The sequence below is a fragment of the Nematostella vectensis genome, chromosome 15 (genome assembly GCF_932526225.1).
Source record: "Nematostella vectensis chromosome 15, jaNemVect1.1, whole genome shotgun sequence".
Lineage (NCBI taxonomy): Eukaryota > Metazoa > Cnidaria > Anthozoa > Actiniaria > Edwardsiidae > Nematostella > Nematostella vectensis.
The window spans coordinates 1,128,266-1,144,890 of NC_064048.1; the positions used below are offsets into that span (position 1 = coordinate 1,128,266).

Below are 16,625 nucleotides of genomic sequence, written 5' to 3' on the forward strand. Positions count from 1 at the left end.
TATTAGTCTGTCAAGCACCAGTCTGTCAATCATCAGTCTGTCAATCATTAGTCTGTCAATCGTCTGTCTGTCAATCATCAGTAGGTCAATCATCAGTATATCTGTCATTAGTCTGTCAATCATCAGTATATCTGTCATCAATCTGTCAATCATCAGTCTGTCAATCATTAGTATATCTGTCATTTGTCTGTCATCAATCTGTCATTCATAAGTATATCTGTCATCTGTCTGTCAATAATCAGCCTGTCAATCTTCAGTCTGCCAATCATCAGAATATCTGTTATCAGTTGGTCAATCATCAGAATAAATATTCTCGGTCATCAGTCTGTCAGTCATCAGCCTGTCAATCATCAGTCCGTCAATCATCATCATATATCTGTCATCGGTCTGTCAATGATCAGTCTGTCAAACATCAGTACATCTGTCATCTGTCTGTCCATCATCAGTATACCTGTCATCTGTCTGTTTATCATCAGTATATCATTCATCTATTAACTACCAGTCTGTCTGTCTGACATTAGTTTCTGTGAACCTTCCTCCTTCCCTCAAAGTCAGTCACTGCCTGTCTGTCACTGCCAGTCAATACTGTCAGTCTTTCATCAGTGTCTGTCCTTCCATTCTTTCTGTGATCATAGCCACCATTAGTTATTGGCATTATCATATCCACCATTAGTTATTGCCATTATCATACCCACCATTAGTTATTGGCATTATCATATCCACCATTAGTTATTGGCATTATCATAACCACCATCAGTTATTGGTATTATCATATCCACCATTAGTTATTGGCATTATCATATCCATCATTAGTTATTGGCATTATCATAGCCACCATTAGTTATTGGTATTATCATATCCATCATTAGTTATTGGCATTATCATATCCACCATCAGTCATTGGTATTATCATATCCACCATTAGTTATTGGCATTATCATATCCATCATTAGTTATTGGCATTATCATATCCACCATTAGTTATTGGCATTATCATATCCACCATTAGTTATTGGCATTATCATATCCACCATTAGTTATTGGCATTATCATATCCACCATTAGTTATTGGCATTATCATATCCACCATCAGTTATTGGTATTATCATATCCACCATTAGTTATTGGCATTATCATATCCATCATTAGTTATTGGCATTATCATATCCACCATTAGTTATTGGCATTATCATATCCACCATTAGTTATTGGCATTATCATATCCACCATCAGTTATTGGTATTATCATATCCACCATTAGTTATTGGCATTATCATATCCATCATTAGTTATTGGCATTATCATAGCCACCATTAGTTATTGGTATTATCATATCCACCATTAGTTATTGGCATTATCTGATATCCTCCATTAGTTATTGGCATTATCATATCCACCATTAGTTATTGGCATTATCATATCCACCATTAGTTATAGGTATTATCAGGCAGGGTTCAAAATATTTTTTTAATCTGCTAGATTTTGCCGGCTTTGTGGATTTTGGTGTCTTGCATGCTAAAAATATGAGAAGGGGGTACAGAAAAAAAAGATCCAGAAAAGACAAGCCGCTATTTTGAACCCTGTCAGGTTCTGATCATCATAGAAGGATACAGAGCTAACAGCCATACCCTTTCCCTTGTGGACAATCATCAAGGACATCTTTGCTCAGATTCAGAAAACAGTCTGCTTTAGTATCTAGGGAAAAGGCAAATGATAGATTTATACCAGAAAAAAATATACCAGACAATTAGCAGGTAATTAGAAAAGAATGATGAATGTTACAATATGCAAGCAACTTCCAAGGGTCAAAGTTATTGCATGTTGTTATCCCAATGATATTAGTTTTTGCTATGTTCTTGAAAACAATTCATATTGTAACCCAAAACACATTTGGATAATAAGTTATTGCAACCTGAACCCTTCCCATGACCCAGTATGTAAAAGGCTCATGTGAACCCAGCATATAAAAGGCTCATGTGAACCCTGTATATGAAAGGCTCATGTGAACCCAGTATATGAAAGGCTCATGTAAACCCAGCATATAAAAGGCTCATGTGAACCCTGTATATGAAAGGCTCATGTGAACCTAGTATATGGAAGGCTCATGTGAACCCAGCATATGAAAGGCTCATGTGAACCCTGTATATGAAAGGCTCATGTGAACCCTGTATATGAAAGGCTCATGTGAACCTGGTATATCAAAGGCTCATGTGAACCCGGTATATCAAAGGCTCATGTGAACCCAGCATATAAAAGGCTCATGTGAATCCTTTATATGAAAGGCTCATGTGAACCCAGTATATGAAAGGCTAATGTGGACCCAGTATATAAAAAGCTTATGTGGACCCAGCATAGATCAAAGGCTCTGCGAGCCAGCTTGTGAATGCAAATTGATTTTTTTCTAGTTATTTTCTTTTGAGCATAAAAGATATACAAGATTAATACTGAACAAAGCAAGAACACATCCAAGATGCTGAGAGTACATAAAAATGTCCTAATTTATATAATAATATAATAATTTATTATTATTATCATCATCATCATCATCACCATCACCATCACCATCACCATCACCATCACCATCACCATCACCATCACCATCACCATCACCATCACCATCACCATCACCATCACCATCACCATCACCATCACCATCACCATCACCATCACCATCACCATCACCATCACCATCACCATCACCATCATCATCATCATCATCATCATCATCATCATTATTATTATTATTATTACATTAAAAAAATCGTTATTCGAAAATCGTTATTCGAAGAATAAGCAAGGGCCATGTGATTGTACGAGTTTTGTTTGATATTAAGTTTAGCTGATTGGGAAGAATTGTGAAAAATTAATTTGTGGAAATCTATACTCTTCTATTTTGTCCGTCTAACAGAGGCTTTTTTTATTACCCTGCAAACAGAGACCCTGCTATAAAAGGCTTTTCCCTCTTGTGTTTCTCGGACTTAAAAGTTGCAGTTTTGGCTAGTCACTCTTTCAGCCCAAATTCAAACAAACAACCAAAACCCAGAGATGCGAATCGGCAAGTACTTAAACAAAGAGAATTAAAAGCTTTGCTACATTTTACTTGTTTTGTTTGCAAACTAACAGCTTTGGACTGAACCATAGAAGACCGATTGACGTCGGTGCGAAGACGTATGCACACACTCAACCCACATGGAAGACTTTCCTGAAGAAACTAGCTTACATATACTTTACGGTCATACTAAAGAATGACCTTAGCGCACCTGTAACGGTCACAGGCTGATGACAAAGCCCTTTTATAAAACTAGGCTTTAAATGGAAGTTGATCACGGGCAGTATATATATGATCTAAGGATTGCTGTGTTGCTCAAGCACAGAAAGACCACAAAAAGTTTACAGATGATCCATCCAACCATCTGACGATCGAGTGACACAGAAGTCCCTCCAATAACTCGTAAATGTTTTGCAAGCATTCATGAGTTAAAAATGCTCATGTGAACTCCGTATGTAAAGGCTAATGTGAACAGAGCATATTAAGGGCTCATATGAACCCAGCATATAAAGGGCTTATGTGTACCCAGCATATAAAGGGCTCATGCGAACCCAGCATGTAAAGGGCTCATGTGAACCCAGTATTTAAAGGGCTCTTGTGAACACAGCATGTAAAGGGCTCATGTGCACCCAGCATACAAAGGGCTCATGTGAACACAGCATGTAAAGGGCTCATGTGCACCCAGCATACAAAGGGCTCATGTGAACACAGCATATAAAGGGCTCATGCGAACCCAGCATGTAAAGGGCTCATGTGAACCCAGCATATAAAGGGCTCATGTGAACCCAGCATATAAAAATTTCAAGCGAATGTCTGGAGAGGAACTTACCCTTCTTATCAGGAATAGTGAGTATATGGGGGGAGGCTGCCATGTAATCCACAGAGTTTGATCTCTTCAGGAGAACTTGGACTAAGAAGCATTATAGACAACCATAACAGAATGCGTAAGTATGTAATCCACAGAGTTTGATCTCTTCAGGAGAACTTGGACTAAGAAGCATTATAGACAACCATAACAGAATGCGTAAGTATGTAATCCACAGAGTTTGATCTCTTCAGGAGAACTTGGACTAAGAAGCATTATAGACAACCATAACAGAATGCGTAAGTATGTATGGTGCATACGACCATGGAATGCTTAGAAGCATAATGCATAAGTTTGGTGCATATGGTCCTGTATTGCTTAATGCTTAATTAGTATAAAGCATACAACACTGTATTACTTGGTAAGCATAATGAATAAGTATGTCACATACAACCAGGTAATACTTGATACAAACATTGCATTAGTATGTTGTCAAATATGTGAAAGATGTCAAACAAAAAAACATGTTTGGCAAATATCCACTAAAAAATCCTTATTTTAGGTATGGGTGATGTGTTTACAATGAGCATATAACACAAACAAGACCCTCTCCATTGATTTTTTATAATAACAAGAAGCTATTCTCTCATTGTTGAAAACGTTAGTCTTAAATATTCAGGGTATATCGTATGTCTGAGGTATATGATACATACTTGCATTTTTGAGAGTCATGCACCGTTCGTATGAGGGTGACCTGACCACCCCAAGATGTCTCTTCATGTTCTCCACCCTCTGATCAAACACAGCAAGGGCAGGGTCCGCCTCCTCCCAAGCCGCTAAGATCTTGGTGTCAATAAAACTAGCAAACATTTGTGTCTCTGTGAAGGGTGAAAGGAATGGCAGAAACTGTGTTGGCTGATCGGACAGGAAGGAAGCCTTGTCAAAATTCTGCATCTGCTCGCGATTAGAGATCCACTGACCCATATCTTGAGCCGGCTGAATCACAAACGATTCATACTCCAGTAAAATTTGAGTGAATCGATTGACAAATATCTCCCTTATGGCAGTGTTGAACTCGTTCTCATGCTGCTGTTTGCGAGAGATCTCCTTGGCTGGTTCCCCATATATAAACATCCGTTCTTCTACACTGAAAGTACTGATTTGGGAATCAGAGGCGGATTTCTCCAAGCTGGAAGCGACAGTAGAGATAGGCGCAATAATCCCCGTTCTCTCTGCTATAGCTGCAATAGCTTGCAGCCTAGGGTTTTTAGACATATCTAAACTAGATGCAGACTTGGATTTACTAACTCTGCTCCCAGCAGACATCCGTCTCGGTCTTACCCTCGAAGGTTTTTCACGTCTTTCAGTTTTCGGAGATGAAGATGGGGATTTCTGCTTTTTAGCTCGTGGTTTGAGCTTTGGAGAGCCTCGTGGTGAACCACCAGCACTCCCGAACCCACTTTCCTCGTCTGCACTGCTAGTGTTACCATATACATTCTCCCCAAGAGGGATCTCCAGTGAATTGTCCAGACTATTACCTTCACTGCTGCACCGACTATTGCTAGACAAGGGATTATTGCTCTCTTGGGAGGCAATGTTAAATTTCTCGATGGTTTCTAGGAGTTCTTCAATAAGGTCCTGTTTGTTGGGGAACTCTGGCAGGTCCTCAGGGCTAAGAACTTTACAGTTATCAATGTCAACAAGACATAGGGATGCCTGAGAGATAAAAGGACATGAACTTTTAAAACAAACATGGATGGAATGAAAGTCCTGAGAAAGCAACCAAACATTTTCACACACAGCACTTACAAGCTACTGAAAACTCTCATCAACAATTTCTAACAGCACTTTCTGGTGTCCATCATTCAAACTAACAAATTCACATATGTTTTTTTATTTGTTAGTGCCTTTTGGAGAGGTGGCCTGATTAGAAATTATTTTTGTACAAGCTCATAAATCTCTTCAAGGATTTTGAATTATGGAAGTCAGAAGAAGATTTAGCTGGTGGAAATTGGCAGCAGGATTTCACAGAACATTGAAAACAGTAGTGATTGTGTGCTGCACCTCTGAGGGCAGTTGAAGGTTGGCTTTGAAATCTTCTGAGGCGCAGTACAGGCCCATGATGAATGGCACAGGGGCATCAAGGAAGTGCTGCAAGGCTGCAGGGAGGATAGGTACATAGACGTGTTGCCAGATGAACGGGAAAATCAGGGTCACAACGCCCTCAGCAACCAACATAAACCGATGAAAACCTGAAAATAGGGAAAGCTCTCAGTTAGATCACAGGCAAAAGCCCCTATACCCTCTCAGCCAGTTCACAGGCAAAACCCCCTATACTCTCTAAGCCAGTAAACAGGCAAAACCCCCTATACCCTCTCAGCCAGTTCACAGGCAAAAGCCCCTATACTCTCTAAGCCAGTAAACAGGCAAAACCCCCTATACCCTCTTACCAGTGAACAGGCAAAACCCCCTACACTCTCTAAGCCAGTAAACAGGCAAAACCCCCTACACTCTCTAAGCCAGTAAACAGGCAAAACCCCCTACACTCTCTAAGCCAGTAAACAGGCAAAACCCCCTACACTCTCTAAGCCAGTAAACAGGCAAAACCCCCTATACCCTCTTACCAGTGAACCCCCTACACTCTCTAAGCCAGTGAACAGGCAAAACCCCCTATACTCTCTAAGCCAGTGAACAGGCAAAACCCCCTACACTCTCTAAGCCAGTAAACAGGCAAAACCCCCTATACTCTCTAAGCCAGTGAACAGGCAAAACCCCCTATACCCTCTTACCAGTGAACAGGCAAAACCCCCTATACTCTCTAAGCCAGTAAACAGGCAAAACCCCCTACACTCTCTAAGCCAGTGAACAGGCAAAACCCCCTACACTCTCTAAGCCAGTAAACAGGCAAAACCCCCTATACTCTCTAAGCCAGTGAACAGGCAAAACCCCCTAAACTCTCTAAGCCAGTTCACAGGCAAAACCCCCTATACTCTCTAAGCTAGTTCATAGGCAAAACCCCCTACACTCTCTAAGCCAGTTCACAGGCAAATCCCCTACACTCTCTAAGCCAGTGAACAGGCAAAACCCCCTATACCTTCTGAGGCAGGTCACAGGCAAAACCCCCTATACTCTCTAAGCCAGTTCACAGGCAAAACCCCCTACACTCACTAAGCCAGTTCAAAGGCAAAACCCCCTACACTCTCTAAGCCAGTTCAAAGGCAAAACCCCCTATACTCTTTAAGCCAGTGAACAGGCAAAACCCCCTACACTCTCTAAGCCAGTGAACAGGCAAAACCCCCTATACTCTATAAGCCAGTTCAAAGGCAAAACCCCCTACACTCTCTAAGCCAGTTCACAGGCAAAACCCCCTACACACTCTAAGCCAGTGAACAGGCAAAACCCCCTACACTCTCTAAGCCAGTGAACAGGCAAAACCCCCTATACTCTCTAAGCCAGTGAACAGGCAAAACCCCCTATACTCTCTAAGCCAGTGAACAGGCAAAACCCCCTACACTCTCTAAGCCAGTTCACAGGCAAAACCCCCTACACTCTCTAAGCCAGTGAACAGGCAAAACCCCCTACACTCTCTAAGCCAGTGAACAGGCAAAACCCCCTACACTCTCTAAGCCAGTTCAAAGGCAAAACCGACTACAATCTCTAAGCCAGTAAACAGGCAAAACCCCCTATACTCTCTAAGCCAGTAAACAGGCAAAACCCCCTATACTCTCTAAGCCAGTTCACAGGCAAAACCCCCTATACTCTCTAAGCCAGTTCACAGGCAAAACCCCCTATACTCTCTAAGCTAGTTCATAGGCAAAACCCCCTACACTCTCTAAGCCAGTTCACAGGCAAAACCCCTACACTCTCTAAGCCAGTGAACAGGCAAAACCCCCTACACTCTCTAAGCCAGTAAGCAGGCTAAACCCCCTACAATCTCTAAGCCAGTTCACAGGCAAAACCCCCTATACCTTCTGAGGCAGGTCACAGGCAAAACCCCCTATACTCTCTAAGCCAGTGAACAGGCAAAACCCCCTACACTCTCTAAGCCAGTTCACAGGCAAAACACTCTACACTCTCTAAGCCAGTTCACAGGCAAAACCCCCTATACCTTCTGAGGCAGGTCACAGGCAAAACCCCCTATACTCTCTAAGCCAGTGAACAGGCAAAACCCCCTACACTCTCTAAGCCAGTTCATAGGCAAAACCCCCTACACTCTCTAAGCCAGTGAACAGGCAAAACCCCCTACACTCTCTAAGCCAGTGAACAGGCAAAACCCCCTACACTCTCTAAGCCAGGTCACAGGCAAAACCCCCTATACTCTCTAAGCCAGTGAACAGGCAAAACCCCCTACACTCTCTAAGCCAGTTCACAGGCAAAACCCTCTACACTCTCTAAGCCAGTTCACAGGCAAAACCCCCTATACCTTCTGAGGCAGGTCACAGGCAAAACCCCCTATACTCTCTAAGCCAGTGAACAGGCAAAACCCCCTACACTCCCTAAGCCAGTTCACAGGCAAAACCCCCTATACCTTCTGAGGCAGGTCACAGGCAAAACCCCCTATACTCTCTAAGCCAGTGAACAGGCAAAACCCCCTACACTCTCTAAGCCAGTTCACAGGCAAAACCCCCTACACTCCCTAAGCCAGTTCACAGGCAAAACCCCCTACACTCTCTAAGCCAGTGAACAGGCAAAACCCCCTACACTCTCTAAGCCAGTGAACAGGCAAAACCCCCTACACTCTCTAAGCCAGTAAACAGGCAAAACCCCCTATACTCTCTAAGCCAGTGAACAGGCAAAACCCCCTATACCCTCTTACCAGTGAACAGGCAAAACCCCCTATACTCTCTAAGCCAGTAAACAGGCAAAACCCCTTACACTCTCTAAGCCAGTGAACAGGCAAAACCCCCTACACTCTATAAGCCAGTAAACAGGCAAAACCCCCTATACTCTCTAAGCCAGTTCACAGGCAAAACCCCCTATACTCTCTAAGCCAGTTCACAGGCAAAACCCCCTATACTCTCTAAGCTAGTTCATAGGCAAAACCCCCTACACTCTCTAAGCCAGTTCACAGGCAAATCCCCTACACTCTCTAAGCCAGTGAACAGGCAAAACCCCCTACACTCTCTAAGCTAGTTCATAGGCAAAACCCCCTACACTCCCTAAGCCAGTTCACAGGCAAAACCCTCTACACTCTCTAAGCCAGTTCACAGGCAAAACCCCCTATACCTTCTGAGGCAGGTCACAGGCAAAACCCCCTATACTCTCTAAGCCAGTGAACAGGCAAAACCCCCTACACTCCCTAAGCCAGTTCACAGGCAAAACCCCCTATACCTTCTGAGGCAGGTCACAGGCAAAACCCCCTATACTCTCTAAGCCAGTGAACAGGCAAAACCCCCTACACTCTCTAAGCCAGTTCACAGGCAAAACCCCCTACACTCCCTAAGCCAGTTCACAGGCAAAACCCCCTACACTCTCTAGGCCAGGTCACAGGCAAAACCCCCTATACTCTCTAATCCAGTTCAAAGGCAAAACCCCCTACACTCTCTAATCCAGTTCAAAGGCAAAACCCCCTACACTCTCTAAGCTAGTTCACAGGCAAAACCCCCTATACTCTCTAAGCTAGTTCATAGGCAAAACCCCCTACACTCCCTAAGCCAGTTCACAGGCAAAACCCTCTACACTCTCTAAGCCAGTTCACAGGCAAAACCCCCTATACCTTCTGAGGCAGGTCACAGGCAAAACCCCCTATACTCTCTAAGCCAGTGAACAGGCAAAACCCCCTACACTCCCTAAGCCAGTTCACAGGCAAAACCCCCTATACCTTCTGAGGCAGGTCACAGGCAAAACCCCCTATACTCTCTAAGCCAGTGAACAGGCAAAACCCCCTACACTCTCTAAGCCAGTTCACAGGCAAAACCCCCTACACTCTCTAAGCTAGTTCACAGGCAAAACCCCCTATACTCTCTAAGCTAGTTCATAGGCAAAACCCCCTACACTCCCTAAGCCAGTTCACAGGCAAAACCCTCTACACTCTCTAAGCCAGTTCACAGGCAAAACCCCCTATACCTTCTGAGGCAGGTCACAGGCAAAACCCCCTATACTCTCTAAGCCAGTGAACAGGCAAAACCCCCTACACTCCCTAAGCCAGTTCACAGGCAAAACCCCCTATACCTTCTGAGGCAGGTCACAGGCAAAACCCCCTATACTCTCTAAGCCAGTGAACAGGCAAAACCCCCTACACTCTCTAAGCCAGTTCACAGGCAAAACCCCCTACACTCCCTAAGCCAGTTCACAGGCAAAACCCCCTACACTCTCTAGGCCAGGTCACAGGCAAAACCCCCTATACTCTCTAATCCAGTTCAAAGGCAAAACCCCCTACACTCCCTAAGCCAGTTCACAGGCAAAACCCCCTACACTCTCTAAGCCAGGTCACAGGCAAAACCCCCTATACTCTCTAAGCCAGTGAACAGGCAAAACCCCCTACACTCTCTAAGCCAGGTCACAGGCAAAACCCCCTATACTCTCTAGGCCAGTTCAAAGGCAAAACCCCCTATACTCTCTAAGCCAGTTCACAGGCAAAACCCCCTACACTCCCTAAGCCAGTGAACAGGCAAAACCCCCTACACTCTCTAAGCCAGTAAACAGGCAAAACCCCCTATACTCTCTAAGCCAGTTCACAGGCAAAACCCCCTATACCCTCTTACCAGTGAACAGGCAAAACCCCCTATACTCTCTAAGCCAGTTCACAGGCAAAACCCTCTACACTCTCTAAGCCAGTAAACAGGCAAAACCCCCTACACTCTCTAAGCCAGTAAACAGGCAAAACTCCCTATACTCTCTAAGCCAGTAAACAGGCAAAACCCCCTACACTCTCTAAGCCAGTGAACAGGCAAAACCCCCTACACTCTCTAAGCCAGTGAACAGGCAAAACCCCCTACACTCTCTAAGCCAGTGAACAGGCAAAACCCCCTATACTCTCTAAGCCAGTGAACAGGCAAAACCCCCTATACTCTCTAAGCCAGTGAACAGGCAAAACCCCCTATACTCTCTAAGCCAGTTCACAGGCAAAACCCCCTACACTCTCTAAGCCAGTGAACAGGCAAAACCCCCTACACTCTCTAAGCCAGTGAACAGGCAAAACCCCCTACACTCTCTAAGCCAGTGAACAGGCAAAACCCCCTACACTCCCTAAGCCAGTTCACAGGCAAGACCCCCTACACTCTCTAAGCCAGTGAACAGGCAAAACCCCCTACACTCTCTAAGCCAGTTCACAGGCAAAACCCCCTACACTCTCTAAGCCAGTGAACAGGCAAAACCCCCTACACTCTCTAAGCCAGTTCACAGGCAAAAACCCCTATACTCTCTACACCAGTGAACAGGCAAAACCCCCTACACTCTCTAAGCCAGTGAACAGGCAAAACCCCCTACACTCTCTAAGCCAGTTCAAAGGCAAAACCCCCTACACTCTCTAAGCCAGTGAACAGGCAAAACCCCCTACACTCTCTAAGCCAGTTCACAGGCAAAACCCCCTATACTCTCTAAGCCAGTGAACAGGCAAAACCCCCTACACTCTCTAAGCCAGGTCACAGGCAAAATCGCTTATACTCTCTAAGCCAGTTCAAAGGCAAAACCCCCTACACTCTCTAAGCCAGTTCACAGGCAAAACCCCCTATACTCTCTAAGCCAGGTCACAGGCAAAACCCCTATACCTTCTGAGCCAGTTCACAGGCAAAACCCCCTACACTCTCTAAGCCAGTTCACAGGCAAAACCCCCTACAATCTCTAAGCCAGTTCACAGGCAAAACCCCCTACACTCTCTAAGCCAGTTCACAGGCAAAACCCCCTACACTCTCTAAGCCAGTTCAAAGGCAAAACCCCCTACACTCTCTAAGCCAGTTCACAGGCAAAACCCCCTACACTCTCTAAGCCAGTGAACAGGCAAAACCCCCTACACTCCCTAAGCCAGTGAACAGGCAAAACCCCCTACACTCTCTAAGCCAGTGAACAGGCAAAACCCCCTATACTCTCTAAGCCAGTGAACAGGCAAAACCCCCTACACTCCCTAAGCCAGTGAACAGGCAAAACCCCCTATACCTTCTGAGGCAGGTCACAGGCAAAACCCCCTATACTCTCTAAGCCAGTTCACAGGCAAAACCCCCTACACTCTCTAAGCCAGTTCAAAGGCAAAACCCCCTACACTCTCTAAGCCAGTTCAAAGGCAAAACCCCCTATACTCTCTAAGCCAGTGAACAGGCAAAACCCCCTACACTCTCTAAGCCAGTGAACAGGCAAAACCCCCTATACTCTATAAGCCAGTTCAAAGGCAAAACCCCCTACACTCTCTAAGCCAGTGAACAGGCAAAACCCCCTATACTCTCTAAGCCAGTGAACAGGCAAAACCCCCTACACTCTCTAAGCCAGTTCACAGGCAAAACCCCCTACACTCTATAAGCCAGTGAACAGGCAAAACCCCCTATATACCCTCTCTACCAAGATCACATGATTATTCAAGCAATAAAGAACCAGGGCTCAAAATAGCAGCCGTCTGCGGGCAATAATCAGTGTTTTTTTGTGTGTGCGATACTGAACCGATAGAATGTTCTTACCTTTTTTTAATGGCTAGCATGATATCCAGGTCTGTGCTTTTTGTGTGCCGAGCACATGCAGCTCATGCATTGTACCATGTTGTGCATGTGTTGTGTCAAATGTTGTGCATGTGCTGTGTCAAATGTTGTTTCTTGTGTTGTGTCAAATGTTGTGCATGTGCCGTGTCAAATGTTGTGCATGTGTTGTGTCAAATGTTGTGCATGTGCCGTGTCAAATGTTGTTTCTTGTGTTGTGTCAAATGTTGTGCATGTGCCGTGTCAAATGTTGTTTCTTGTGTTGTGTCAAATGTTGTGCATGTGCCGTGTCAAATGTTGTTTCTTGTGTTGTGTCAAATGTTGTGCATGTGCCGTGTCAAATGTTGTTTCTTGTGTTGTGTCAAATGTTGTGCATGTGCCGTGTCAAATGTTGTTTCTTGTGTTGTGTCAAATGTTGTGCATGTGCCGTGTCAAATGTTGTGCATGTGTTGTGTCAAATGTTGTGCATGTGTTGTGTCAAATGTTGTGCATGCGCCGTGTCAAATGTTGTGCATGTGCCGTGTCAAATGTTGTGCATGTGCCATGTCAAATGTTGTTTCTTGTGTTGTGTCAAATGTTGTGCATGTGCCGTGCCAAATGTTGTGCATGTGCCGTGTCAAATGTTGTTTCTTGTGTTGTGTCAAATGTTGTGCATGTGCCGTGTCAAATGTTGTGCATGTGTTGTGTCAAATGTTGTGCATGTGCCGTGTCAAATGTTGTTTCTTGTGTTGTGTCAAATGTTGTGCATGTGCCGTGTCAAATGTTGTTTCTTGTGTTGTGTCAAATGTTGTGCATGTGCCGTGTCAAATGTTGTTTCTTGTGTTGTGTCAAATGTTGTGCATGTGCCGTGTCAAATGTTGTGCATGTGTTGTGTCAAATGTTGTGCATGTGTTGTGTCAAATGTTGTGCATGCGCCGTGTCAAATGTTGTGCATGTGCCGTGTCAAATGTTGTGCATGTGCCATGTCAAATGTTGTTTCTTGTGTTGTGTCAAATGTTGTGCATGTGCCGTGCCAAATGTTGTGCATGTGCCGTGTCAAATGTTGTTTCTTGTGTTGTGTCAAATGTTGTGCATGTGCCGTGTCAAATGTTGTGCATGTGCTGTGTCAAATGTTGTGCATGTGCTGTGTCAAATGTTGTTTCTTGTGTTGTGTCAAATATTAGTTTTATTTTCTGCTGAGTGTTGTGTTCAGTATTGTGCATGTTTATTCAAAGTTTTGAAAATGTCTAGCTCTTGTGTTGATAATTTGTGCCATATATTGTGCACTTCTGCAGTGTGTTTGTGCTCTGAGTTTTGAGCTGTATTTTATGTAGAGTGTAGCCTGCATAGCTTTTCTAATAGGGAGAGGGAAGGGGCCTCAGGCAAAAGAACAAATCAGAGCGAGCAGCCAGGAAAGACTGGGGGGAGGGGAAAGAAGCCTTTTCCCCCTACTCTTCCCTGGCTCACATTTTTTTTTTTTTTTACATATAATACTTACTGTTAGATAGAAGAAGAATCTGATGCTCCAATAGGACACAGGTGAACAATTCCACAACATTCTCCACCCCAAGCCAAGAAAACATCTCCTTCAAGGAGTAATCAAACAATGGCAGCTCATTAGGCCCCGGGCGCTGGCATGTTATGCTTTCCTTAACACAATTAAACCTCATCGTCCTGCCTGGTGGGGGCAGCGGGACCTCATATAACAGATTATAAATGTATGATTCAAGAGGCAAAGGCAAGTCTGCTGTCTTGGCAGCATGGTATATCTGCTGTAGGTATGACATTGCCGCAGTAATAAATGGAAGAGGCATTATGATGGAAATGCACTTGGAGACCATTAGAGTGTCCTTTTTCATGTCAAAAGTTTTCCTGTTAGACATCTCAACCTCTTGTGTGTACTCAGAGTCTACTTCTGTTGCTCGCTTTGTTGGACTATCTGCACCAGTGATGACAACAGGAGATTGTGATCTTGCTTTGGTCTTTGATCGTGCCATATGCAGCTCTGCTTCATGCATGGATTGGAGCACTTGCATGGCTTTACAAATCTCCTCTTCATCAACAACCTCATAGACTGTAAGGGCACATCCGTAGACACGAGACCCATCCTCACGGGTTATAAGGAATGAGTGAAGAGACGGGGAATGGGGTTCTGCTTGCGTTCTGAATGTTAGACCATGGGGGAATGACAGCTGAAACAACACCAAAAGTGACTTCAAACAAAGCTTGAAAAAACATCAAATAAACTAAAATAAATACAGTTAATGACAGATATATGAGGGTATTTTTCCTACCATTCGCACAGCATCCTCGTCAAAAGGGTTCCAGTCAACATTAGCAGGAAAATGGGATAAGACCTTGGCCTTGTAAGATCTCTCTAGCGGTGACACATGATGTGAATCTCCTGCAGAAATGGCAAGAGGTCAACATTAGAGGGAAAATGAGATAGAGCCATAGGCTAGTATGATCTCTCCTTTTATGAATAAACTTAATTTGGATGTAAATGTGTCTGGTGTTGTTTGCTCCTTAAACCTCAAGTATACTAGTTTTGAGCGATAAAAGTTGCATTTCATTTCTTTATCGCTTTGTGTCAATAGACTGTTTTCACAATGTTGCGCACGCATCCAAAATGCCACAGACTGGCGAGCCTCAGGTGATCCAGACAAAAGGGAATTTTACTCCAAAAGTCTGATGCACTCTAGCAGCTTTTTCCATAGCTTCATCTGTAAACTCCTCTTTGTATTTTGGAGCAGCTGTGGCCTGCCAGTCTGTGGCATTTTGGATGGGTACGCAACATCATAAAAACAGTCTATACTAAGAAAAGATACTGAGGCAGGCCTGGCGACTTAATACACTTCAACACTATTTTCTACCAGATTTTTTAACAGTAAGAAAAATGATACGCTGATGCAGCTTTCCCCAAATAAAATATTTCAAATTCTGATAAAAAATAGCAAGAAATGATATCTTTGAAGTCAATTTTAGCTTTCTTCACATAGTCGGGACATAGCTCCTTGTCAAGTTGCATCCTTGGAGTGCAATTTTCATAGCATGTATGCCCACACTACCCTGAACCCATCTGCAATCATAAAACAATATTCTGTAATAAAACATGCTCTTTTGAATGCTTAATTAAGGATAAGAATTGCAACGGCTAACATGAACTTCTCTTTGTTAATTAACAAAACAGTGCAACATACATATAAATATATGATATAAAGATAACAGACGATATAAGTTTAGGCTTATCTCAAAACAAGACAAAACAACAGACAGGCAATGCAAACAAGAGGGAATTTTAACATTGTTTCGTTTAATGAAACCAAAGGAAACGAATAAAAAAAAAGTGTGCAGCAAGAGGTTGCAAAAAAAAGCTTGCATCCAACAGGAGCACATAATCTCCACACAAAAGCTAAATGTATTTATCTTCCTGTCTCAAAATCTTATCAGGAAGAGGGATAAAACAAACATTGTACAAAAAGCGATTTTCATTGTGCGGACGGAAACATGTCATACTATTAGAAAGGAAACAAACAAAACAAATTACGGCACTATCTCGTAATTATGGCAAACCGAAAACAGCTTTGAATAATTCAGTAACAGAGTTGGGATAGAGATCTGTTAAGATGGAGCTTGAAATCTGTGAGAGTTTTGAATGATTTCGCGCTTGTCACCAGCTCTACCTGAAAGTTGATCCGGTTCCAAACCCGTAACAGCATCTAATCCACACACAGCAAAGTAATCAGCAAATCGCTGTCCCGAGGTAGAAGCTGACATAGTTTGTAGTTAGAATATTTAACGGCATGGTAATTATTTTGGGGAAGATTTGTTGTGACAAGAGTCCACATCCGCCATCTTGAATATTGAGGTAAAATTTCCTCCGCAAAAAAACTAGTCCCAGACTCCCGAGTAATCTACAGTTTTTGAGAGGGAGGGGAGGGGAGGGTAGGTGGCCTTTCCCACAAGCGTAAACAGACGTAAACAGTCACAAAGTCTGAGCAACTGCGTAGGAAAGGGATATCAACTCCCATGCAATAATTAAAACGAACAGGTTTCTTTTCAAATCCGGCCAAATGCTGTTAGATTGGAATGTATGGCATGGCAGTTTTATTTCCGACAGTAAAATGCCCTTAAAATACCCACAAGTAGGGTAAATATTAAAGGACAAACT

General features: G+C 43.5%; 1 protein-coding gene across 3 annotated transcripts in view; it reads right to left on the minus strand.

Annotated features, from left to right (window-relative positions):
- LOC5501638 (DENN domain-containing protein 5B) overlaps positions 1-16,323 on the minus strand; it is an 89,145-nt gene extending 72,822 nt beyond the window's left edge. For all 3 annotated transcript variants that reach the window (XM_048722494.1, XM_048722493.1, XM_048722492.1), the window contains exons 1-7: positions 16,138-16,323; positions 14,749-14,858; positions 13,953-14,646; positions 5,919-6,106; positions 4,568-5,570; positions 3,879-3,959; positions 1,629-1,695 (exon numbers count right to left, since the gene is read on the minus strand). In XM_048722494.1, coding sequence (XP_048578451.1) covers positions 1,629-1,695; positions 3,879-3,959; positions 4,568-5,570; positions 5,919-6,106; positions 13,953-14,646; positions 14,749-14,858; positions 16,138-16,231 — 2,237 coding nt within the window. In that variant the 5' untranslated portion in view covers positions 16,232-16,323. The remainder of the gene's footprint in view (positions 1-1,628; positions 1,696-3,878; positions 3,960-4,567; positions 5,571-5,918; positions 6,107-13,952; positions 14,647-14,748; positions 14,859-16,137) is intronic.
- Positions 16,324-16,625: the final 302 nt, after the last annotated feature.